A 27,407-nucleotide genomic window follows, 5' to 3' on the forward strand; every position below is an offset into this window, starting at 1 on the left:
AGGTGTGTTTTGATTAGTTTACTGAATAATAGAAAAAGGTCCATAATTTCTTGGTGATATCTGTGACAAACTAACTTTCCTATAAAAGTAAGTGTGAAAAAGTGTCAGAAGAGACAAGAAGGAAAAGACGTACAGGACTGAGAGCAGCAGAGGTGAAAAGTGATGGTAGCAGCACTTGAGTTCACGTAGTTTTTTGAGTCAGCAATCCAGTTTTTGAACTTATGTCCTTAAAGTAGAGCAAGCAATTCCTAGTTCATAAGGTTGTTAGGAGAATTGTGTGTGGTAACTCTTACCTGCCCCTTCCCTGGGCTAATAGCTGAGAAGAGGCCAATTAATGGGCAGAAACAGTAGATCAGAAGGCTACTGTCTTAGTGTCCTTTAATGGGAAGGAGGAGAAACTCCCTATGTTATCCTTATACTAAGAAATATTCAGATTCAGTAATGTCCATTTTCTCTGAAATAATAGTAGTAGCTATGTTTATTTAGTCATTATCTTACAATTCTTGTGTGCCAACTGTAGACCAGCTTCTGTATTGTTACCTGTTTTGTTATTTCATTTCTCAAATTCAAAATTACTACTTGATGAGGGGCGCCTGGGTGGCGCAGTCGGTTAAGCGTCCGACTTCAGCCAGGTCACGATCTCGCGGTCCGTGAGTTCGAGCCCCGCGTCGGGCTCTGGGCTGATGGCTCAGAGCCTGGAGCCTGTTTCCGATTCTGTGTCTCCCTCTCTCTCTGCCCCTCCCCCGTTCATGCTCTGTCTCTCTCTGTCCCAAAAATAAATAAATGTTGAAAAAAAAAATTAAAAAAAAAACAAAATTACTACTTGATGAAAAGCACATATTTATTAAAAGTAGTAGACTTAGGATTTGAAATGAATTCAGGAATCTGATGCTATGCAGCCTCCAATCTGAAGTTGTGTTCCCTGCTTATGTGTTGGGTGTAAAAATAAACTCTGTTTTTAGGTGAAAGATTTGTGAGAAGGATTGTTCTTTGGAGTTTGGCTATTTTGGAAAATTTTGTGGGCAGCCTTTTAAATCACAAGGCAAGGCTAAAACATATGTTTTGTAACTCTTTTGTTATTAGGAGTAGAATTTGAAGCTACTTTACCAGGTCAGGAAAAGTTGACAGATAAAATTAATTTAATGGGAATTTGATATTAGATAAAATGCCATGGATAAGTAAAAACTAATAATGTGCAAATAAAGTAGGAAGGGGAAGTGTGTGTGGGTCTCTGCGCTATAGACCAAAATGAGTATGTGGGAGTAATTAGTCAAGTGATACTAAATTATATAAACAGAAGACTAACATGATATCTTCAATAAAATTTTCCTGATTTGTGGAGTTATTCAAAATACACTTAACAGTAGATTTAGAGGGAGCCAGTGAATGTAATTTCTAAAATTTTGACAAGATTGTCTTTTAAAAAGATTAAATTGGAATTTAAACTGGTATGGGTTAGCTTGGGCAGAGTAGGCTAGGCAGTAAATTCATGGGGAATGGTGAAATCCGTGGGAGATAGAGACAGACTTCCAGGACAAGTGCCTGAGGCCTATTTGGATCTTAAATTTAGCGAAGAGAATGCACGTGAGATGTTTTAATGTGCCAGCAGTATTAAGTTGCCATGTGTAACACACTGTAAAGTCAATGAGACTGTATTTCCTGGAGTGCTCTTAAATCTAAGAGAGCAAAGAGTGGAACACCTGGGTGGCTCAGTCAGTTAAGCATCCGGTGTTGGCTTAGGCCCATCTCACCACTTGCGAGTTCAAGCCCCGCATCGGGCTCTCTGCTGTCAATGCAAGCCCCACATCTGGCTTTCTGCTGTCAGTGCGGAACCCACTTCGGACCCTCTGTCCATCTCTCTCTGCCCCTCCTACACTGGCATTCTGTCTCTCTCTCAAAAATAAATAAACTTTTGGGGCGCCTGGGTGGCGCAGTCGGTTAAGCGTCCGACTTCAGCCAGGTCACGATCTCGCGGTCCGTGAGTTCGAGCCCCGCGTCAGGCTCTGGGCTGATGGCTCGGAGCCTGGAGCCTGTTTCCGATTCTGTGTCTCCCTCTCTCTCTGCCCCTCCCCCGTTCATGCTCTGTCTCTCTCTGTCCCAAAAATAAATAAACGTTGAAAAAAAAAATTTAAATAAATAAATAAATAAACTTTTAAAAAAAGAGATGGGGCACCTGGGTGGCTCAGTCGGTTGAGCGTCCGACTTCGGCTCAGGTCAAGATCTCACGGTTGGTGGGTTCGGGTCCCACGTTAGGCTCTGTGCTGATGGCTCAGAACCTGGAGTCTGCTTCAGATTCTATTCTGTGTCTCCCTCTGTCTGTGTCCCTCCCCTGTTCACACTCTGTCTCTCTTTCAAAAATAAATAAACATAAAAAATTTTTAAAGAAAATAATAAAATAAAAAATAAAAGAGAGCAAAAAGTAAATTAATTTGGTCATGGACAAGTTAAAAAGGTATACTTTAAGAAAATCAAATAATATATTTTTGAGATGATGAGTTGTGAGCTATCATTTATAGAACATGGGAAAGAGATGAAGAATGTCATTGAAGCATTTATGCTTATGGCCAAAAGGCTAATGAAAAACAGTGTCATTCTATGTATGCATGACACTTTGATGTCTAAACCTTGAATTCTGCCTGTAATTCTTTTTTCTTTTTTAACGTTTATTTCTGAGGGAGAGAGAGAGACCGAGTGTGAGCAGGGGAGGGGCAGAGAGAGGGGGAGACACAGAATCCAAAGCAGGCTCCAGGGTCTGAGCCATCAGCACAGAGCCCGACACGGGGCTCAAACCCACACACCGGGAGATCATGACCTGAGCCGAAGTCAGATGCTTAACTGACTGAGCCACCCAGGTGCCCCTCTGCCTGTAATTCTTAATGACATACCTTTTAAGAAAGATATGAGAGTAGGGTGAGGTCCTGAGAAAAGCAGCTGGCATGATCAAGGAGATAATTGAAAAGATTAAGACCTTTCTGTTTTGAACGATTAATACTCAAAGGAGATAGGAGAAAGTCAGAAAACGAAAATAGGGTTTTCTCTCACTGTATAATCCTGTAGCCAAAAGATGTGTCATGAAACTTCAGAGTGAACGTCATAGGCTAAGCAAAAATTCTTGTCTCATCCATTGAGTAGAAATGGAAGAAAATTTTACCCTAACTTTATATGCCCTTGGACATATTTTCAGGACAGTGTCCTGAAATTTTTCACATGGCAACAGCTCTTTGGACCCTATGCCCTATTTTGGGTTCTCTAAGATGTTAATTTATGGAATATCGAAAAATAGCTAGAAAGCAGAGCTCAAAGGTTGTCCAGTCCAGTGTGCAGACTGCTTTTATAGGGCCCTTGAGCTAAGAATTGCATTTATATTTTTAAGTGATTGGAAAAATTTGAAAGAATAATATTGAGTGATGAATGAAAATTACATGACAATCGAATTTCAGTGCCCATAAATAAAATTTCATTGGGCTACAGCCGCACTCATTTCACCTGTGTAACATCCGTGGCTGCTTTCATGCTGTACATTGGTGGAGACTGTAAACTTCAAAGCCTAAAGTGATTACTCTCTGGCCCTTTAAGAAGTTTACTGATCTTGGGGGCATCTGGGTGGCTCAGCTGGTTAAGCATCTGATTTCAGCTCAGGTCATGGTCTCGTGGTCAGGAGTTCGAGCCCCCCTGCATCAGGCTCTGTGCTGGCAGCTCAGCGCCTGGAGCTTGCTTCGGATTCTGTTTCCCTCTCTCTAACCCTCCCCTACTCACACTCTGTCTCTATCTCAAAGAATGAATAAACATTAAAAAAAAAAAAGTTTGCTGATCTCTAGGATAGACTAACAACTTTAGAGTTAATTTTTAGGCAAAGAAAAGATTGTAGTGATTAGAGTAAAAAATAATAAGTATATGAAAAGGGCATATAAATGTTACTAAGCAGCATTTCTTTATGTTACTGTGCTTTCTGGTGCTTTATGTTTCTGTGCTTCTAGCCATTAGCCTCCTGTGACTTTTCAAACATAATTAAACAATTCAGTCCTTGAACCCTGCTAACCACATTTTAAGTGACAAATGGCCATGTGTGTATTTGACAGTGCAGATAAGAATATTTCCATCATTGGGGCGCCTGGGTGGCTCAGTAGGTTAAGTGTTCAACTCTTGATTTTGGCTCAGGTCACAATCTCATGGTAGTGAGATTGAGCCCTGAGTAGTGCTCCATGCTGACAGTGTGGAGCCTGCTTAGGATTTTCTCTCTCCCCTCTCTCTCTCTGCCCCTTCCCTGCTCTTTCTCAAATAAAATAAACTTAAAAAGAAAATAGTAAAGTTAAAAAAAAAAAGAATATTTCCATCCTTCTTTAAAGTCCTGTTGGGCATTGCTGCATAATAGTGACTACTTAGTATTTTGTACCAAGTACTGCTCTGGAATCTTCTTAAAACAGCTTGAAGCAGGAGTTATTATTACTTCCATTCTACAAATGAGAAAACTGAGTTAAGTGAAGAAACTTACCCAGGATCACATAGCTAGTAAACGTCATTTTCAGGTTTTAAACTCAGGCAGCGTAGCTTCAAAGTCCCTGCTCTCGATCACTTTGTACTGAATGAAGTTGAAAGTAAGGAATAGGTTTAATTGTGGCACAAGGGATTCAACTTCCGTGGTGAAAATGTGGCTCTACAGATTTTGAAACTGAAAACCTAGAAAGTTCTATAGAATATAATAGTTGCGTTTCTTCCTAAAAAGAAATCTAGAAATGTGAACTGGATTAGCTTTTTAGGGATCTTTCAGTCTTCATTAAGATACATTAAATAGAATGCTTAGATTCTCAAGTATCTTCATAGCAGTGTTGATCTCTTATAATTAGTGAAAATTATTTGGGCAGAGTAAGCCATCAACTGGGAAATTTGCCTTCACAACAGTTAGGTTTAGGTATATTTGTGTTAATTATTCAAGCATTCTGTAATGCTTAAATGTCATGTCCCATTATCTTCTTAGCTAAAATTTAAACCAATGATAAAGAATGTTTTATGCAAGGACACACAGTTAAATTTTTTGTGTATGTTTGAGACAGTGTTGCCATTGAGTAATTTCATTTCCTTATAATTTTAGGGATTGAATATGATACTGTTTTCACTACTATATACAAAGACTAATGTTTTATCTTCCATTGTATATTAGGAATATCGGGTGAGCATTTATTTTGGCAAAAGAGCAGTGTAGTTTAGGCATTTCCTATTCTGAATATCATTAAATTCATTTGCTTTTATTCACTTAACAAATATATAGCACTTCATGTTTTAGGCACTTTTTGTAAGTACTTTATAAATGTTAACTCATTTAATCCTCATACCTCTATGCGGTAAATACTGTATCCCCATTTTGCAGATAAGGAAACTGAGATGTTAAATAACTTGACCAAATAGTAAGTGCTGGGATTTGAACCCAGGCAAACTGGCCCTAGAGTCTGTATCCTTTGCTTTTCTAGTGGCAGTGTATTATTTGTACAAACTACATCAAACATCTTGTCTCACCTTTGGGATATTAACAATTATAGAGGACTGCTTAGCAGTACCAGTGAACAAGATCAAAGTGACAAATGTGGCTTTATGCCATTCCAGGTAGCCCCATGATTAGAGTCCAGAGACAGCCATAGCAGTCTAACTCTATTAATATACTTATCCAAGGTAAACAGCTCCTATGTAAATGTTTTTGGTTAGCACGTAAAGCACTTCAGGGCATAAATTACTTACTGGCTTCTTCAACTTCAACTAAAGAATTCTGTCATGAATTGCAGTGAGCCCCTATTGAGAGTGGATATGTATTTTGGGTTCTGCAGAACTTCAAATATATCTTGGAGACATTTGGGGAGCTTCAGTAGGAGGAAGTATGGCTTGGGCAAAAGGCATGAACAGACACTTTCAAAGAAGACATCTAGACAGCTAACAGACACATGGAAAGATGCCCAGTATCACTCATCCTCAGAGAAATACAAATCAAAACCACAATGAGATACCACCTTATACCTGTCAGAATGGTTAAAACTAACAACTCAGGAAACAACAGATGTTGGCGAGGATGTGGAGAAAGGGGGACACTTTTGCACTGCTGGTGGGAATGCAAACTGGTGTAGCCACTCTGGAAAACAGTGTGGGGATTCATCAAAAAATTAAAAATAGAGCTACCCTATGACCCAGGAATTGCACTATTAGGTATTTATCCAAAGGATACAAAAATGCTGCTTTGAAGGGGCACATGCACCCCAATGTTTATAACAGTGCTATCGACAATAGCCAAAGTATGGAAAGAACCCAGATGTCCATTAACTGATGAATGGATAAAGAAGAGGTGGGGTGCCTGGGTGGCTCAGTTGGTTAAGTATCTGACTTTGGCTCAGGTCACGATTTCATGGTTTGGGAGTTCGAGCCCCACTTTGGGCTCTGCTGTCAGTGCAAGGTCCACTTCAGATCCTGTTTCTCTCTCTCTGTCTTCCTCTCTCTTAACAAAAGTAAACATTAAAAAAAAAAAAAAGAGGCTTGGTGTATATATATATATATATATATATATATATATATATGTATATGTATAATACACACACACACACACACACACACACAATGGAATATTACTTGGCAATCAAAAAGAATGAAATCTTGCCATTTGCAACAACATGGATGGAACTAGAATATATTACGCTAAGCAAAATAAGTCAGTCAGAGAAAGATAAGTATCATACGATTTCACTCATGTGGAATTTAAGAAACAAAACAGGTGAACATAGGGGAAGGGAAGGAAAAATAAGATAAAAACAAAGAGGGAGGCAAACCAGAAGAGACTCTTTTTTTTTTAAATAACTTTTTAAAGTTTATTTTATTTATTTTGAGAGAGAGAGAGAGAGAGAGAGAGAGAGCGAGAGCACAGCAGGGACAGAAAGAGGGAAATAGAATCCCAAGCAGGCTCTGCACTGTCAGTGCGGAGCCTGTTGTGGAGCTCGAATTCACCAACCATGAGATCATGACCTGAGTCTGAGCTGAAACCAGGAGTCGAATGCTTAACTGACTGAGCCACCCAGGCACCCCCAGAAGAAACTCTTAAGTACAGAGGATAAACTGAGGGTTGCTGGAGGCGTGTTGGGTGGGGCTATGGGCTAAATGGGTGACAGGCTTTGAGGAGGGCACTTGTTGGGATGAGCACTGGGTGTTGTATGTAGTGATGAATCACTAAATTCTACTCCTGAAACCATTATTACACTATATGTTAACTGACTTGGATTTAAATAAAATTTTAAAAATAAATTGAAAAAAAAAGCTGAACTATAAAAAATAAATAAATAAAAGGAAGTATGGCTTTAAATTAGCCTGTATTTCCTAGGAAGGTGATATAACTTTTCTCCTCTTTCCCCATTGTGGAACTTGATTTGGTCTTTGTGAATTTCCTCACTGTTATTACCTTTGTAGTTAAGCACTCTCCAATTGAATCAGAGCAGTCCTCCAAAGTTAAATCATCTTTCCATTGTCTATCTCCTGTCTGTTTAAGAGCAGTGGTTGTATTTCTAGTATAGTTGATCTAGAAATTTCTTCTGACTTGGAAGCATTTCTTGACTGCTATGAGAATGTTTAAGAAAAAGTTGTTTAAAAATAAAAATTATTTTTGTGCTGCAGAATGAAATATTGATTTTGAAAAACAGACTTTTAAGAATGGCATCTATATTGACATGATGAATGATTTAAATATCTTAATTTTTAAGAAATTTTATAACTTAAAAAACATTTAGAAATTATTGGAGACATTTTCAACTATGAAAATATTTTGTTGTAATTTAACTGTATATAAGCCCACTTAGTGAATGGATTTATGAGAGAAATGTTTAAATATCATAAAGTTTTAATTTCAAACACGTCAAATTATTTTTCAGTTCTAAACATGACTTAAGTTTTGATCTCCAGTTTATATTCTAATTCTGTGTTTCCTCATTTTCAGGCGGAAATAGAACTATTCGTGAACAGGCTTGATTCAGTGGAATCTGTTCTTCCTTATGAATACACAGCGTAAGTTTTTTAGCTTGATTTTTATATAAAATTGCATGTAACTCGGGTTGCCTGGTTAGCTCTGTTGAGTGTCAGTCAGTTGAGTGTCCGTTGAGTGTCCAACTCTTGATTTTGGCCCAGGTCATGATCCCAGGGTCATGGGATCGAGCCCAGCATTGGGCTCCATTCTGAGCATGGATCCTGCTTAAGATTCTCTAAAATAAAAAAATAAAATTGTAGGGGCGCCTGGGTGGCGCAGTCGGTTAAGCGTCCGACTTCAGCCAGGTCACGATCTCGCGGTCTGTGAGTTCGAGCCCCGCGTCGGGCTCTGGGCTGATGGCTCGGAGCCTGGAGCCTGTTTCCGATTCTGTGTCTCCCTCTCTCTCTGCCCCTCCCCCGTTCATGCTCTGTCTCTCTCTGTCCCAAAAATAAATAAATGTTGAAAAAAAAATTTTTTTTTAAAATAAATAAATAAAATTGTATACGACTTATCAGAATTTTGTACTTTTAGAATTTTATTTTCTCCATAGTTATGGATAAACTTATATGTGCTTTAAAAATGTACAGGGCCTAAAAACATTTTTTAAAGGGTATTCTTTATTCCAAGGTAGGGTTAGAATGTGAAATGTGATCTTTTCAATAGAAGCACCAACTAAAACAGTGGATTTCCTTTTTTATCTCAGTGGACAAAAAGCCATTGTGTTTTCTTTAAATTTTTTAATTATAGGGGCACCTGGGTAGCTTAGTCACTTAAGTGTCCAACTTTTTTTTTTTTTTTTTTAATGTTTATTTTTAAGAGAGAGAGCAATCCAGAGCATGAGTCAGGGAGAAGCAGAGAGAGAGTGGGAGACACAGAATCAGAAGCAGGTTCCAGGCTCCATACTGTCAACACAGAGTCCGACGCAGGACTCGAACTCAGTAACATGAGCTGAAGTCTGATGCCCAACCTACAGAGCCACCTACGTGCCCCATGAGTGTCCAACTCTTGATTTCAGCTCAGGTCATGATCTTATGGTGGTGAAATTGAGCCCTGAGTTGGGCTTAGGGCTGATAGTACAGAGCCTACTTGGGATTCTTGCTCTTCCTCTCCCTCTCTGCCACCCATCCCCCAATAAATAAATAAACTTAAAAAAATAGATTTTTTAATTATAAAAATACTCAAAACATTTTTAAGTTTACGTATTTATTTTCAGAGAAAGAGTGCATGTGTATGCCGTGTGAGCGAGCAGGGGAGGAGCAGAGAGAGGGGGAGAGAGAATCCCAACAGGCTCCGCACTGTCAGCCCAGAGCCTAACAGAGGCTCAGTCCCACCAACTGTGAGATCCTGACCTGAGCAGAAATCAAGAGCCCGAAGCTTAACTGACTGAGCCACTCAGGTGCCCCCAAACTCCACATAATTTTAAACAAAATTCTTTTTTTTTTGTTTTTAAATGTTTATTTTTGAGAGAGACACACACAGGGCGAGCAGGAGAGGGACAGAGAGAGAAAGAGACAGAATCTGAAGCAGGCTCCAGGCTCTGAGCTGTCAGCACAGAGCCTGATGTGGGGCTCAAACTTATCAATGGTGAGATCATGACCTGAGCTGATGTCAGACGCTCAACCAACTGAGCCACCCAGGTGCCCCTTAACACAATTCTTATGTCCTACATAATCAGTCCCCAGAAATAATTGCTTTGTTTTCTGCTCCTCCTACATTTTTTTCTCTGCATATTCTAATGTACCTAACCACATCTATACATTTTTGTTTTAAACAAAAGTAGTTTTGCACCTTGTTTTTCTCATCTAATCTTTTCACGTTAATACACAGCCATAGCTACCCCCGTCTTTTTCGTAGTTGTTTATGCTTTTTTTTTTTTTTAACATTTATTTATTTTTGAGACAGAGAGAGACAGAGCATGAACAGGGGAGGGTCAGAGAGAGAGGGAGACACAGAATCGGAAGCAGGCTCCAGGCTCTGAGCCATCAGCCCAGAGCCCGACACGGGGCTTGAGCTCACGGACGGTGAGATCGTGATCTGAGCTGAAGTCGGACGCCCAACTGACTGAGCCACCCCGGCGCCCCTTGTTTTGTTTTTTAAAGTAAGCTCTCACCCAGTGTGGGGCCTGAACTCATGACCCTGAGATCAAGAGTTGCATGCCCTACCAACTGAGCCAGTCAGGCACCCCTGTTTGTCGTTTCATTGTAGAGGTTGTGTAGAGTTGTGTATAATTTGTTCCACTATATCTCTGTTTTTGAACATTTTATTATTTTAACTTTTTTGATATTATAAAAAATTTTTTATGTATATATAACCTTTATTCATTTGATCACTATATACCCTATTGAGTATAAAACAGTTCCTAAATTTTATCTGGCTTCTAAATTTTTGTTGTATTTAAGAGGTTTAAGAGAAAATATGTGCTTACTATAGAAAAAAAGCACACACCAAAAAGTGAGACTATCCTATTAGAATCCAGATGCCTAACTACGTATTAGAAGGAAGTACAACATTCATAAATGGATGGACTGTTATTTATGTAACTATTGGAGACGAGACCTAAATGCTCCTTTCACTTTTTGTTTCTTTTGTTTTGTTAAATAAACAAACATATTTCCTGAAATCTTTGTGGGATGTATCGGGGAAAATTCAGTGGATCTCTTACGTCCACTACATGGAAAGTCTTCATTTGAGGACTTCCTGGCCCCAGTTTGGTGGGTTTGTTTTTTTTTAAGATTTTTAAGTAATCTCTACGCCCAACGTGGGGCTCAAACTCACAACACCAAGATCCAGAGTTGCATGCTCCACCAACTGAGGCAGCCAGGCGCCCCCAACCAGCCTGTTTTTTATCACCGAAGATTCATCTTTGTTTTGGGAATCTAATCTGTAGCCATCACTGCATGGGTCCTGAGTGCTCCCATATCATTCCAGAATGAACACAAGAACTGTCCTTTAATTTTCTATAGCAAAGCTGAAATTTGACTGTAACGTTTAAAGCAAATTATTTTGAAACCTGGTTAATAATACAGGGGAATTACAGAGAACGTTATAGCTGACTGATTATGGCTTCTTCACAATTCTCTGCTCTCTAGGGTCTGTCTTGCCATGCTTCTCTTGTTGGGATGTGTTAGCCATTGTATAGGGATGAGGCATAAACCCAGGGAACTTTGACATATCTTCCTGAAATGTTATTAATTAAAGCTTTGGATTAGAAAGTTAGAACAAAAGGAGATAAGTTAATGGAAAATTTGCTTGAAGAAGAAAGATACCAGTTTTATCATTGGAATGAACAAAAATAAGTATATCGTGTTAACTTTTTAAATTCTGTAATTTACATCTTCATAAAAGATATTTAGACATCAAAGTTTTCTCGGGCATAATTTTCTGACGTTTTGCTTTTTTGCTTTGGGGAGATGTACATGGAACTTGGAGTGTGAATATATTCTTATTCAACTACTAGAGCTACTGGAATGATCAGTACTTAATTTCTGCCCTCTAGATTGAATAGGGGCTTGATATGTCATTGTTTCCTTTTATGTGTAAAAGCTTAAATACTTCCCCCCCCCCCAGGTTTGATTTTTGCCAAGCATCAGAAGGAAAACGCCCATCTGAAAATCTTGGTCAGGTGTTATTTGGGGAAAGAATTGAACCTTCACCATATAAGGTTGGTATTCAGTGTGACATAGAGGTCATTTAGTTGTTCCTTTCTTTCTCATTCATTCTTTTTTCTTTATTTTTTCCTTACAGAAAAGCCTAAGATAACTTAGCTGTTATATCTAAAGAGGATTTCATTTCTCTTTTAGCTCTGGGAATAATTTTTTAATGTTACGGTTTAGAAGGATTCCTCTCCTCATGATATGTCACGGATAAATTTGTCTTAACAAACATTCATATATCAGTTTTTTTTTTTTTAATTTTTTTAACATTTATTTATTTTTGAGAGACAGAAAGAGACAGAGCATGAGCGGGGGAGGGGCAGAGAGAGAGAAGGAGACCCAGAATCTGAAGCAGGCTGCAGACTCTGAGCAAGCTGTCAGCACAGAGCCTGATGCAGGGCTTAAACCCACAAACTGCGAGATCATGACCTGAGCTGAAGTCAGATGCTCAACCGACTGAGCCATCCAGGCCCCCTCATATATCAGTATTCTAAATGATAAGTTGGTGGCCTAAAGGATAGGACTCAAGACGCTCTTCCTTATGTTACAGAGGGACCAGAAACCCAGGCCTCCGTCATGAAAAGTTGCCGCAGCTTCTCCACATCTCCTTCTCCCTCTTTGGGAGTATTCATACATATTTACCTACTCTCTCCTAGCAAGTATAGCACTACTTGGGTTCCCCCATTGGGGGTTTTGGGAAGCTAACCTTTCTCTTTTGACCATTGAAAGTATATTTGGAATGTTCTCGGTATATTTTTAGAAACCAAACTAAGCACAATATAAGATACTGTCTTCAATGTGTGTACTCCATCATCACCCAGAATTACTCCTTTTTTTTTTAGTTTATTAAAAAAATTTTTTTTAATGTTTATTTTTGAGAGAGAGAGAGAGAGAGAGAGAGAGTGGGGGAGGGGCAGAGGGAGGGTGAAACACAGAATCTGAAGCAGGCCTCAGGCTCTGAGCCATCAGCACAGAGCCGGACACAGCGCTCAAACCCACAAACCACAAAATCATGACCTGAGCTGAAGTCAGATGCTTAACTGACTAAGCCACCCAGGCACCCCTATTTATTTATTTTGAGAGAGACAGAGAGAGTGCAAATCAGGGAGAGGCAGGGAGAGAGGGAGAGGGAGAAGGGGAGAGAGAGAGAGAGAGAGAGAGAGAAAGAAAGAGAATCCCAAGCAGTCCCCACACTGTCAGGACAGAGCCCGATGTGGGGCTTGATCCCATGACTGTGAGATCATGACCTGATCCGAAATCAAGAGTTGGATATTCAACTAACTGAGCCACCCAGGCGCTCCCTGGAATTATTCTTTTAAATCTGTAAACACTTAAGCCTATTTTTCTTCCATGTTGTGCAGTACCCTATTCATTTTACATCTTTTCCCCCTGCTACACAAAGAATGATGCCCACTCTCTTTTAGAAAAATTAAACTAGTTTATCATAACAATGTATCACCATATAAAAACTTAAATGATGCAGAATAATATGAAATGAAAAGTAAGTCTTTCTCCCCCTACCCCCAGTTTTACATCAGTTTCTTTTTTTCTTAATTAAAAAAAAATTGTTTTTTTAACGTTTATTCATTTTTGAGAGACAGAGACAGAGCATGAGTGGGGAAGGGGCAGAGAGAGAGGAAGACACAGAATCTGAAGCAGGCTCCAGGCTCAGAGCTGTCAGCACAGAGCCCGACGCGGGGCTCGAACTCACGAACCGTGAGATCATGACCTGAGCCGAAGTCGGATGCTCAACCGACTGAGCCACCCAGGCACCCCATTACGTCACAGTTTCTTATTAATCTTTCCTGAAATTTCCCATGTACTTACAACCATATATAAATAAAATTAGACTTGACTTGCTTATGATTTAACATATTATTCTGCACTGTGAATTTTTCCTTTAAGTCTCTACTTTGGACATCTCTCTGTATTCATTTTAATTGCTGTAACTTGACTCCAGGTTTTATTCCCCAGGCTAATTCCTCTCTCAGTGTCTCATCCTTGTCTTCTACGACTTAGACCCTATGGTTAGCTGCCTTCTCTGCTTCTCACTAAGCACTGCCATCTATTTTCTTTGGCACTTCATTGCACTGAGCATCTGTCCAGCAAATCCCCAAACCTAGAGTTGTCCCACTACCCACCTAATCCCCTCTAACACTACACTACACTGGGGAAAAGACGCATAATTGTGCAAGTTTAGTCCACATAAGTATATGATTTTACAGTTTTCAACCATAAGTCCTCTTAAAATAATTATAATTTTAAAATTTCTACCCTAAAGATGCCCGTAGTTTAAAATTTTTTCAAAGACAGATTTGAAGGCATATGGGATGAGGCCACTGGGAAGGAAGGAGCTCAAAGTATATGGACATGGGTATTACTGTGCCGGGCAAACGTATTAATTGTGTATCATCTTAATTGTGTATCACTCCCTGATGTGATATTTTGAAAGATTACTTTGGAAGTTATTGTACTGTTTTTATAGTAGAGGGTGATTTTCAGGCATATTTATTAAATTATACAATCAACTTAAGATATTCCTGTGGTGCCTCAGCCCCATCATTCTGTTTAGTTATGCCTTTGCCTTGACAAATAATGGAAGGAAAGAGCATCAATAACATCGTCAGTGAACTTGAGGGACAGCAGGAGTTTCTTCCAGTAAACAGCTCATAGCAGGTTGCAGATAAACAGAGGAAAGGCCAGCAAAATATTCAAACCCCGGAAGAAGTTTGTCCCTTTGGGGAAGAATTTAAGGGCAAATTCTGTCCATGGTAGGTTCCCTCCAGGATATATTTATTTACAGGAAAAGACAGCCTTGCTTATGCAAAGGACCCTTCTTCTAGGCCTAGTACTTTGCACATTTAATTTTGAACCAGGAGTTGAGGTAAAATAGAACAGGAGTGCTTTAAAATGGAGAGACGTGCATCTCACATTTTGTATGAGTTTCCTAGGAGTTTTTAGGATCAAGATTTGTGCTAAAACAAAATCTTTAAGTCCCCCAAGCTTAAAGAGACAGAGTAGGCATTTCTTAAGATTAAGGCATAGGTAAACAGAAACATGGGGATAAGAGATTAGATTTTCGGGGCGCCTGGGTGGCTCAGTCGGTTGAGCGTCCGACTTCGGCTCAGGTCACGATCTCGTGGTCCGTGAGTTCGAGCCCCGCGTCGGGCTCTGGGCTGATGGCTCGGAGCCTGGAGCCTGCTTCCATTCTGTGTCTCCCTCTCTCTGCCCCTCCCCTGTTCATGCTCTGTCTCTGTCTCAAAAATAAACGTTAAAAAAAAAAAAAATAAAGAAAAAAAGAGATTAGATTTTCATTCAAGTCAGCCATAAATGCAATGACTCATATTTTTCAGTATTGATTCAGTATTCTTTGTCCTTTATTTTCATAGAATTTTGCCTTATTTTTTAACGTTTATTTTTGAGAGAGAGAGAGAGAGAGAGAGCGAGCGAGCGAGCACGAGTCCCTGAGGAGCAGAGAGAGAGGGAGACCCAGAATATGAAACAGGCTCCAGGTTCTGAGAGCTGTCAGCACAGAGCCTGGCATGGGGCTCAAACTCACAAACTGTGAGATCATGACCTGAGCCAAACTCCGATACTTAACTACCTGAGCCACCCAGGCACCTCTTATTTTGCCTTATTTTAGATCTGCAGTAAAAACAATGGTAACAACCAGCAACAAAACAAAACCTCAAATCTGCTTTGCTGTCTTTTATCTATGACTGCTCTTGAGGTCAGGAAAACAAGATTGTGTGTTATGTGAAGCTGGAGCCACATTCTCAGGGTCATAGACTCATCCCAGATCTAACCAGTCATCCATATTCATTTGCTCAGTTAGTATGTTCGTGCCAGGCACTGTGGTAGGTATGGCATGCAGCAGTGATCGGAGACAAAAATCTCTGTCCTCATGGACCTTATATTCTGATGAGGAGAAGGAAACAAAATGAATTACTAAAGTACATACTGTGTCCATTGCTGATGGAAAAACTATCAAAAATAAGTCAGGGAAGGTGAATGAAGAATTGGCAATTTTAAATGGGCCAGCAGAAGTCTTGCTGAGTGAGAAGGTAACATTCGAGCAAAAGACCTGAGGCAAGTAAAGGAGTGAACCATGTGAATATCTGGGGGAATGTTCTCTGTAAAGATAGCAGCACATGCACCCGTTCTAAGATGTGAGCTTGCCTGGTGGGCTGAAGGTACAGAAATAGTTGGTGTGACTTGAGCGAGTGAGCAAGATAGAGAATAGCAGGGAATGAGGGCAGAGAAACAATGGGACCATATCACATAAGAACTCCTAGGCCACTGTAAAGACTTTGGCTTGTATATCTGAGCAAGATGGTTAACACTGAAGGATATTGAGTAGGCTTACATTTTAACAGGATCACTAGGGCTGCTGTGTTGAGGAGGACCATGGGAGAGCAAGGAGAGAAGCCAGGAGACTGGTTAGGAGGCTGACACAATCGTAGAGATATGTATGACCCGATAATAGCTCAGACCATGGAGTATAGGAGTAGGTGTTGTGTTGTCAGAATCTCAAAAGCTGGCTACATTTTGAAGGTGGGGTCAGTACAACAGAATTTGCTAAGGGATGGCATGTGGGGTGTGGATTTCCTGTTTTCTATAATGGGACAGTCTGGGAAGAGCAGGTTTGGGGGGGAATGGGAAATTAGGCATCTAAATAGAGATGTAAACACTTCAGTATATGTGTCTGGCATTGGAGGAGGGGTTCAGCCTAGATATATATATTTGAAAATCATCATTGGTGTAAAAATCAGTGTATCAGGAACTCATGAGATCCCCAAGGGGGTGTGGGTATAGATAATGAAGAGGAGGATTCCAAGGATTGAGCCTTGGGGCACTTGGTGTTACTAGGTGAGGAAGATGAGAAGGATTCAGCAAAAGAGACTACCTCAAAGGTGGGAGGATTACATGAGTTAATAAATGCTTATTATGATGATTAAGCATCCTCTCCAGTTTTACTATTTTCCTTCACAGTTGAACACAGAGTGGACTTGCCTAAACCCAGTAAGCACTGGATTGAGGCGTAAGATTTGCCACTTTTAGTATAACTAGCAGTGTCTATGCTGAATGTAAATTTGACACTTACCCTCTAATTCCTTAGTATGTATACTTCTTTTTTTTCATTTTCCTCCCTTTAAAAAGGAACTTACAAGGTGTATATAAGGTTAAGAATATTAGATAATTGCACAAACATTGCTGCATTTACAGAAGTAGCAATGTAGACAAAACTTAACTCTTAGCTGGCAGGTGGCAGCAGTGGGCTGCGCTTGAAGCTCTCCTCTGCCAGCTCACGCACAAAAACTGATTTAGGTGTTTTAATCATGTGCAAAGGATTGAACTGCTTAAAAGTGAAACATATGCAAGGTTTTTTTGTTTTTGTTTTTGTTTTTTTTTAACTCCATGTAATAAAGTTTGAGTTTATTGAATGGTATACAATTGCAGACTATATATAGTTTAATAAATTACAGCCTTTAGAAAACTAGGGAATACTTTTTTTTAAAATTTTTTAATGTTTATTATTTTTGAGAGAGAGAGAGAGAAAGAGACAGTGCAAGCGGGGGAGGGGCAGAGAGAAAGAGAGACACAGAATCTGAAAGGCTCCAGGCTCTGAGCTGTCAGCACAGAGCCTGACATGGGGCTCGAACCCACGAGCCGTGAGATCATGACCTGAGCCCAAGTCAGAGGCTTAACCGATCGAGCCACCCAGGCGCCCCAGAAATACGTTTTTAAAATGAAGACATAAGTGCATCTTGATAAAGTAAACTTACATTATGCAGTATGTTATGAATACCATTATTTTTACACATGAAATAAGTCATAGGCTCCAAAATTGGAGGACTCCTTAGTGTTTTAACTTTTAAATTATTAATTTTTGTTTAAACCTTATTTGTTTCAATTTTATTTAAATAAGATCATGAAAATTGACAGTCTTTTCAAATGTGTGTAAAAAGAGAAGCACATTTACCCTGAGTTTTAGACATCCAAATTTGACTTTTTCCTGTGTCATCACAGTCTGTTACTTACTGCTGAATCTCTATTACCTGGCTCATAGGGGGCACTTAACAAACATCCATCAAATGAATATATGGGCATAAAAACTTGTCTGCTTATTACTAGAAAGCCTTCAACTCCATCATTTCAAAACATCAGAGGCCATTACTATAGAAGAACTGATTTCCATTTTGTTCTACATGTGTTTTTTTTCCCCTTTTAAGGTTCATTTACATTTAAAAGGTGAGTGGATTCAAATTATCGAAAATAAAAATAAAAACTGTTACTTATCAAAAGAAAAACTGATTTAGATTTTTAGAGAAATAGATTAAAATTTAAATGTAATTGAAGTATGAGAAATTTTACAATATTATCAATATTAATGCACTGAAGTAATTTGACAAGACCAGTATTTTTACTCTGCTTATGGCATAGGTGTGAAGGACCTAGATATTTTTTAATTTGCTTTTCACTTTATTTTAATACAGTTTACATTTAATAAGGAGGAGACCTGCAAGCTTGTCTGTACAAAAACATACCATACAGAGAAAGCTGAAGACAAACAAAAATTAGAATTCTTGAAAAAAAGCATGCTACTGAATTATCAACATCACTGGTAAGACATGGAGATTTTGGACTGTTGGTATTTTCCTTTTCTAGATGAAACCTCTGTTTCATTGACTGTATAAATTACTTCATTAACTCGATAAAATATAGCAAATCCGTTGATTTTTTTGTTGATAGTAATAGCATGAAGTCTGACTTTTAGGTGCCAAGGATTACTAAGGTTGACAGCTTAAAGTATCATTTTTAACTGCTTAGATTACTGTAATATCTGGTACTTCTTTTGGTTCCTAGACCTGGTACCTAGAGTACTTCTTTTTTTCACATGTATTTAATAAGAACATATTCATGCTTTGGGGAAAGGACCTGGATCAGTCATCTAGAAAAATACTGTTATTTTATACTTGGAGGCCTTAAAAAAGACCATGGGAAAACAAACTTGAACGTCATTTAATGTTTGATACATAGCATCTGCTTCAAATAAAACAGTTACATTTGGAGTAACCTGTTTTTTATTTTATACACTGTGATGTTACATTAACTAGGTCTTTACCAGTTTGTGTTACAATCAAAAAGCATTTAAACCTATTTTATTTTTGCTTCTAAAGTAGTTAACTCAAAAAAATAAGGTAGTATTGACTCTTTATACATAATTCAAATGTAGAATATTTTTAAAAGGGTCTGAAAATCCAACTTTTGAAGTATGATCATTATTCTTCAAGATAATTTTGCTGACAAATACCTTACTCTGTGTGGGGTTCTAATTTACATATGTTTTGCCTCTTCTAAAAAGTATAAGGTACTGGAGATAGTGAACAAGAAGACTGTCTTCATGTACTTCCTCTTGAATGTTTATCCTATCAGTATCTCATGCTCACTTGCCCAGTGCAAGGGAGGTTAGGAACCATTGATCTCAGTTTGACATGCCCAGACCCTGTGGCTCAAATACTGTGGTTGGAGCCTGTCATTCTATGTTGCCCCCTAAAAGTCCTAGAGAGGGGCAACCTTGGGTCACTTGCCCATCCGTGAACTAGTCTGTCTGTAATTAGGGGAATTCATTCTGATTGGCCAGACCTTGATAGAATCTGTTTCAGTCTGCTAAACCAGATGGGAACAAGTTTCTCATAGCAGAACACCGTTGGAATAAGGAAGGACACTTGCCCATTACACTTGTGTCAGCTTCTTCCTCTTGTGAGCCTCAGTGCAAACAAGAACTTGAAATCTCCTCATTTCTTTGGTACTGTGAGAATACTATGTAATTGCTGAATCAGTGTAAGTTGGGTACATTTGCTTATTCATAAGTAATTGAAATTTTCCTTGGTATTTTCAGTTTGCTTCAAATTGTTAACAGCCTTCAAAATGATACCTAAGGCTCAGTTTTTAGAGTTTCATGTTAGCCTCATTCACCTCCGTTTACTCGAGGAGGTGTAAACGTTTAGAGTAATAGCTACTCTATCCGTTTAGCTATTAATAGCTACTCACTTGTTGACAGAATAAAGAATGACTTCAGGCCTATAGGTATTTTTAGTTATTTCTTCTACCCTCTGTTCTTGGAATACTGTCAAGAAGCTTGCTCCTAAAGATAATAGAAGCACCTCTTCTTCAGTAGCTTAGAAATATTTTTAACTAATTTATGATGGAATTAACATAGGTACTCTTTGTTGCCAAAATGCATAATAAAAAGAATAAACAATTTAAAATAGTTTATGAAGTTAGCATTTGATAATGAAATTGATTCAGTAATTTGTGATAGGTATATCAGTTGCAAACTTACGCTATATTCTGCCTAAAACACTTGAAACTTGCTGGTGATTAATCATTTTATTGTTGTATCAGAAGAGTTTATGATTTCAGGTCTGAAACTATTAGCCAAACTCTAAGCTGTATCACAAATATATCGTCTGGTAATTGTGGACAATGGACTTAAGTCTTTATTATTATTTTTTTTTTTATGTTTATTTTTGAGAGAGAGAGACACAGAGTGAGAGTGGGGGGAGGGGCAGAGAGAGAGGGAGACACAGAATCTGAATCAGGCTCCAGGCTCTGAGCTGTCAGCACAGAGCCTGATGCAGGGCTCAAATCCACAAACCGCGAGATCATGATCTGAGCCAAAGTTGGACACTTAACCAACTGAGGCATCCAGGCGCCCCTGAGCTTTAGTCTTTAAATGTTTTTTAATGTTTATTTATTTTTGCGCGCGCGCGAGAGAGAGAGAGCGAGAGAGAGAGAGCGAGCGTGAGCTAGGGAGGGGTGGAGAGAGAGACACCCACAGAATCTGAAGCAGGCTCCAGGCTCTGAACTGTCAGCACAGAGCCCTACACAGGGCCTGACTCATAACCCATGAGATCTTGACCTGCGCTGAATGAAGTCCGACGCTTAACCGACTGAGCCACTCAGGTGCCCCTGGGCTTTAGTCTTTAAATCAGTACATTACACATTTGGAAAATGTTGGTTCACATTGATAATTTAGTTGAACCCTAAGTTGAGTATATTTCTGTCTTTGACTTACTTCAGAAAGTTTTTACTGTGTAACTTGATTTTCAGCATAGATACCAGAGTTGATAGAGATAAAATAGCATGAACCTTTAGAAATCTGAAAGACCTTTAAAAGTGTAGTGTTATGTTATGGAATTTTATTGTGAATGTAGCACTTCTTATTAACCTTTGCACTGAGACATTTGGGGAGAGCGTAATCATTTTCTAAATTATGAAACAATATATATCTGTGAAAAAACACAAGCAGCGTAGGAAAATATCAAGTAAAAAGTAAACATCTTCTACCACCCTCAACTTCTTTAATCCTGTTCCCCAGAGGTAACAGTATTATTTCTCATGTGTTCCCAGATATTCTGTGCATATGCAGGCATATAACAGGAGTGTACCTGTTTAAAATAGTGCAACTGAAGTATTGTACATATTATTCTGCAAACTTGCGCATTTCTTTTCAGAAAATCTGGGCGTTTGTCATGTAAAAGCACATCTGTAGACCTGTATCTACCTTATTCTTTTCATAATTGTGTAGTATTACATTGCATGAATGAACTGTAGTTTTTTCCCCCATGACGTTTTTTTTTGTTTTTTTTTTTTGTTTTTGTTTTGTTTTTTGTTTTTTTTTTTTTATTTATTTTTTTTTTTTTTGGGGACAGAGAGAGACAGAGCATGAACGGGGGAGGGGCAGAGAGAGAGAGGGAGACACAGAATCGGAAACAGGCTCCAGGCTCTGAGCCGTCAGCCCAGAGCCCGACGCGGGGCTCGAACTCACGGACCACGAGATCGTGACCTGGCTGAAGTCGGACGCTTAACCGACTGCGCCACCCAGGCGCCCCCCCCATGACGTTTTTAACCTTACTACCTTTTAAACGATTACAATAACCGAATATTAGCTAATAAGCCAACCCATTTAGAGAACAGTTAATTAAGAATAGTTAATTTCCTTATCTAAATTGACAAATACTTTTAATTCATAATTTGGGATGTTGGAACACAATTTGAGGATTTTCTTGCCTTATTCTGTCCTGAGCTACTTCTTGATTCTTGAGACTAGTGTTTTGATACTAGCACCAGGCACCGAATTCCCTTCAGCTATACTCTGCATGGTTTGTGCTTATACTTCTTGCCCAAATTTCCAGGTGTTTGTGACATTTTATTTATAAAAGTATAATTATATAACTAGGTATCACAGTACTTACGTTTTCTAGCTTATTGGACAGAGAGGGGTCTTTGAAGATATTTTAGTCTAGTGAGTTCTAATCCTGGATCTCAGCAAGCTAGCAGTGGGAAAATGTTTTTAAAAATTCAAAATCCTAACAGATAGTGTAAATGTACCCATGTTAAAACTATATAGAATAACTTAAATGCCAAGCTTCTTTGCTTTTCACTACAATTTTCTGAATATATTGTGATAACATGGGTTATTCTGTTCTGATCGGAAACTGGGAATTTAATTTATTGGGGAAAAATTATTAGTGGATGAGGCTTCATTAATAGAAGTGTTTTATATGGAGCCCATGGAGGGTAAAGGAAAATAATGGAAAGAAGGCCTAGATGGTAAAAAAAAAAAAAAAAAAATTGGGGCCAACCTTTATCCTTTTGAATCCTTCTTTTTCACTGTGAAGATTAAAAATAAGATTTTTAGTATTTCTGGTGTTATAAATTTAAATAAGTACTACTCCCTAACTTAGCAAGGCAGTAATTGAAAATTATATTCTTTAAATTTTATTACATTTATTTCCAAGTGTTTGTTGTTCTTTTTTTAAATGCTTCCTATTACCAGGAAAAGGTTATTGTGTCAAGGCATTATGTAAATGATAAACTTAGGATGCTTGCTTTAAGAAAGCCTAAATTGCTGCTTAATTTCTCTTTTTATAGCTAGCACTGTAATTTTTTTGTAGTACTTTCTCTGCTATGAAAGTATAAAGATATTATAATTAATATATTGTATATATTCATTGATTGCATTTCATCCTCTATCTAAAAAATTAAAGCAATTAACTGATTGTTTAAGCTACCAAAAAATCTGAATTATTTATTTTATGTAGCAGTGCTTTTATACTTCTAATATTTTATAGTCTTTTCATGGGAGCTGCTAGCCTGCTGGCTATAATAATAAGCAACTTAATAGTGAAGGTGATTCTAAAATTTGGTATATTGGGTACTATTAAATAGCATTTAAATGTGACGAGACATGTTTTATTAGGTCATTAATGTACACCTTGGGTGCATATAGAATCATAATTTTACTTCCTAAGGCATACATTAATTAACAAATAAAACATGCCCTGGAGTCATCTTATGACTGTAATATAGCTAGTATATTTTTAGTAATATTTTTTAATTTGTATCCTGTAGTGTGCTCTTGGCATTTGGGGACCACATGCTCGGACTTTAATGTAGTTTAGACAGTGCTACGGAATCTTATTCTTTTATTCTTTATTTTTATCCCCTTTTTAAAAAGTTCTTTGTCACTATAGCACTTTAAATTTTTGTTTCTCTAGTTTTATAGCAGCATTTCTTTACACATAAGTTGGATTTACACAGCTTAATAGATTAAGACTGTAATTTTCACTTTTTCACTGGCCCTTAAGTTGAATATTTTTCCATCTTGCAGTTATGTTCTTCCCCTTTTTATTGAATTACCTAGTAGTAAAGGACATTTGCTTCTATGCTGTTCCATTAAATTGTTCCCAAGGAACTAGATACATTGCTTTGCACCTAATTTAGAGCTTTTGAGTGTTCTGCAAAAGGTAAATTATACTCAACAGATCTAGATAGTGATATTAAATTAGCAACTGCAGTAAATTAATTTATAAAACTCTCTTTCCTGTATACATTTATAGTTTCAATGAAGCTATAAAGTCTTTTTCTTCACTACAGCATATCAAATATTGGCATAATGCTATTGCCTATGAAATACTACATTTTATCAAAATTCTTTTGTTGTAGTTTTGACATCTGAAGGCATTTATAGATATGTAAATTCTATGAAGTTGTAACACAGCTTTGAGTAGTATTTGTTAGTCATGTTTGATGATTTCTAACTTGACTTTTATTTCTGTGCTTAGGATTGTGGATAATATGCCTGTAACATGGTGTTATGATGTAGAAGATGGTCAGAGGTTCTGTAATCCTGGATTTCCTATTGGCTGTTACATTACAGATAAAGGCCATGCAAAAGATGCCTGTGTTATTAATGTAAGTTCGTGAAAAAAATCTCTATGCTACTTTTTAAAAATATGGGTTTTTTTGGTAGAAGGATTCAGTCTTTACCTGGACAAAATTGGTTACATTCATTGTATGAGTACAATTCACATGTCTGAAGCACAATTACTTAGATCTTTGACTTAAGCCAGATTAACAATATATAAATTTAACTCTAGCACTAAATAATTCAGATTCAGTTCAGCATTCACTGAGTGTCTGTTACATGCTAAGCACTAGGCTAAGGGCTAGGACTTTGTATGTTCTGACTCTATTAAAAGACGCATAAATCTTATATATATTAAAAAAAAGGTTACTGGAGTGCCAAAAAGACCTCATTACAAGCCCATGAAATTTGTATTACAAATTCAAGTCCATAAAATAATATATTGCAAGAGTTTAGTATTATACCTTTTCTTAAAAAGTAAATGCCTTTATAACCATTCTTTTATATTTAAAAACAATAATAAAGATGTTACTATAGAAAGTATTAAAATTATTGGGGATGTGTATTAAATTTTGTGTAATCAGGTCAACCTGATTTAATCTCCTAGTATGACCTGGTAGTAGAAGTTAGCATCAGCTTGATCATGAAACTGGTTTGGCTAATGCTTTTGGGAGAGTTAACTACACACACTTAAATTATTTAGGTTGTGAGTTTAGTCTGAAGTTATGAGTTTCAATTTTGAAATGTGTAAGTTTTGGTATGCTCATAACATTTAATATTCTAAAATTTATTTTGTTAGTTTTATCATAAGTGGAAAGATAGAAAATATTAGATGTGTTCTTTTTAACAGGTATTTATATGTAAGAATTAAAATATTAAAGAAGCATAATTTGTACTCTGCCAATTCATTTTGGCTTTTGGAGAGTTTCAGCTTAAAACTTAAACGTTTTTATAAGGAAGGACTAAAACTCTGTCCTAGCTCAAATTTTCCTACTTGTTGTGCCTCGTGTTAAAGTTTTGTTTTGACTCTTGTGTAGCCAGTTTTCTACCTTTAAGTTTTGTTCCACAGTCAGAATTCCATGAAGAGATACATTTTACATCTTCAACCATGTTGACATCAAAATATATTATCATGTTGTTGAAACTGGGTCCATGGGAGCAAGATTAGTGGCTGCCAAACTTGAACCAAAAAGGTAACTGTACAAATAGATAAAAAGTGAATAAATGAGGAATGCCTGGCCAGCTCTGTCCTCAGTCAGAAGAGCATGTGACTCTTTATCTTGAGGTCATGAATTTGAGCCCCACATTGGGTGTAGAGATTACTTTAATTAAAATACAAAGGGGTGCATGGCTGGCTCAGTCAGTGGAGCATGTGACTCCTTATCTCAGTCATGAGATTCAAGCCACATTTTGGGCATAGAGCTTACTTTAAAAAATTAAATGAAAATAAAATAGTAAATAAGTAAATAAATGTGAGTGAAATTATTCCCAAAGAATAAATATTTGGGACCCAGTTAACTTTTTAAAAAATCAGTATTCTGGCATATAATCTGACATCTCAGTATTGATTTTACTAAAACTCCCTTTAGTGTGATTTGTTACTGAGTTGTGGGTTGTCCAGAGAAGCCATATAAATATATTTTTTTTCCTGTTATGGTAAGTAGTCAAGCCAAAGTGTCTTTCTGTTCTGTTTTTCAATCAGGAAGTTTTGACAGCTTTTCTGTGTCAGCCAGGAATGGAGAACGTGAGTGGTTGGCGCAGCATTCCCTCTTTTGGTGGAAAAGCACTGCCTCCAATATTTGCAACTTGACCTCTCATCGGATGCCCAAATGAGCCGATTTCTTAAAGTAACCTCTACACCCAACGTGATCTTGAGCTCAAGAGTTCCATGCTCTAATGAGTGAGCCCACTGGGTGCCCCCTAAATGGGCTGATTAGTGCCATCATTTCTAAAGTCTCCTTGCAGTGTTAGATGCCAGTATGTGACAAGTCACTGAAAGAGCATCTCTTCAAGTTGTCAATATTTTTAGTGTGAAAGTACCTATCAGTTATTTGTGAGATCCCTTTTTTGATGGAGCATTCCATTTTTTTTCATGACTTCCCCTCAACCCCTACCCCCCCATTGAATTAGTCTTTTTCCCATGCTACTGTTGGTTAAGAAATGCATGCCATTATTGGATGGCAGTTAATTTAAATTCCCTCAGTGTTTGTTTTTATTGTTTTAAGATATTTAATGTTCTTCATGTATAGTGCTTTCAAAAGTTTGTTTCTAATTTTGAATAATAATTTACATATACTTACAACTAAGCCCATTATTTATATAAAACAAATATTTGTACTATTAAATGTGACATGAATAATTTCACCCTTGACTATCACTAGCATTGTAAAATACATACAAAATCTGTAACATTTACCCCATTTTTTCAACTGTTCTTTATCAGCATCTTGCCAAAATGTTTCCTCCCACAGCTTCAAACATACCCATATAGATAAACCGGACTGCTCTGGACCCCCCATGGATATAAGTAACAAGGCTTCTGGGGAGATCAAAATTGCCTATACTTATTCTGTTAGCTTCCAGGTGAGTTTGTTTTTATCTCTAGTGTAACTCAGAAATCCTAAATTCATACTATGTAAACTAATTAAAAATATTAATGATTAACCTTGTCAAATACATAAGCTTTTAATGAGCTGATTTGGAATAGTTTGTCAGTGCACCAGGCAACATAATCACACTAAAAACTAAGTGTCCATTTAAATGAGAAGTATGGTTGATTAGAGAATTGAACCTGATTAAATGTTAAGTCATAAGAGATACATAGAAAGCAAAAGGTAGAAAAAGAAAATAGACGTAGAGGTCGGTTGGGGCATTTGGATGACTCAGTGGTTAAGCATCCGACTTCAGCTCAGGTCATGAGCTAGCTCACAGTTTGTGAATTCGAGCCCTGCGTTGGGCTCTTTGCTGTCAGCAGAGTCGGCTTCGGATCCTCGTTCCCCTTCTGTCTCTGCCCCTCCACTCATTCCCTGCCCCCCCCCCAAAAAAAATAAATAAACCTTAAAAAAATCTTTAGTGGCACCTGAGTGACTCAGTCGGTTAAGTGATTCTTGGTTTTGGCTCAGGTCATGATCTCACAGCAAGAGTTTGAGCACTACATTGAGCTCCATGCTGACAGTGCAGAACCTGCTTGGGATTCTGTCTCTCTCCCTCTCTGCCCCTCCCCATGCACGTTCTCTCTCTCTCTCTCTCTCTCTCTCACTCTCTCACTCTCTCACTTTCTCACTCTCTCCCTCTCTGTCTCTCTCAAAATAAGTAAATAAACTTTAAAAAAAAATCTTAAAAAAAAGAAGGACACCTGAGTGGCTCAGTCAGTTGAGTGACCATCACCAGTTCAGGTCATGATCTCACAGTTCGTGAGTTTGAGCCCCACATGGGCTTAGCACAGGGCCCACTTTGGATGCTCCGTCCCCTTCTCTCTCTGCCACTTCCCTGCTCATGCTGTCTCTCAAAAATAAAACGTTAAAAAAAATTTAAAAATAAATAAAAGAAACAA

General features: G+C 37.9%; 1 protein-coding gene across 1 annotated transcript in view; it reads left to right on the forward strand.

Moving 5' to 3' along the window:
* TM9SF2 (transmembrane 9 superfamily member 2) overlaps nucleotides 1-27,407 on the forward strand; it is a 67,809-nt gene that overhangs the window by 13,873 nt on the left and 26,529 nt on the right. Inside the window, 7 exon segments of the mRNA XM_030313387.1 lie at nucleotides 7,958-8,025; nucleotides 11,552-11,645; nucleotides 18,135-18,262; nucleotides 23,772-23,901; nucleotides 24,924-24,933; nucleotides 24,936-25,047; nucleotides 26,326-26,437. Coding sequence (XP_030169247.1) covers nucleotides 7,958-8,025; nucleotides 11,552-11,645; nucleotides 18,135-18,262; nucleotides 23,772-23,901; nucleotides 24,924-24,933; nucleotides 24,936-25,047; nucleotides 26,326-26,437 — 654 coding nt within the window.

The sequence above is a fragment of the Lynx canadensis genome, chromosome A1 (genome assembly GCF_007474595.2).
Source record: "Lynx canadensis isolate LIC74 chromosome A1, mLynCan4.pri.v2, whole genome shotgun sequence".
NCBI classification, from domain to species: domain Eukaryota; kingdom Metazoa; phylum Chordata; class Mammalia; order Carnivora; family Felidae; genus Lynx; species Lynx canadensis.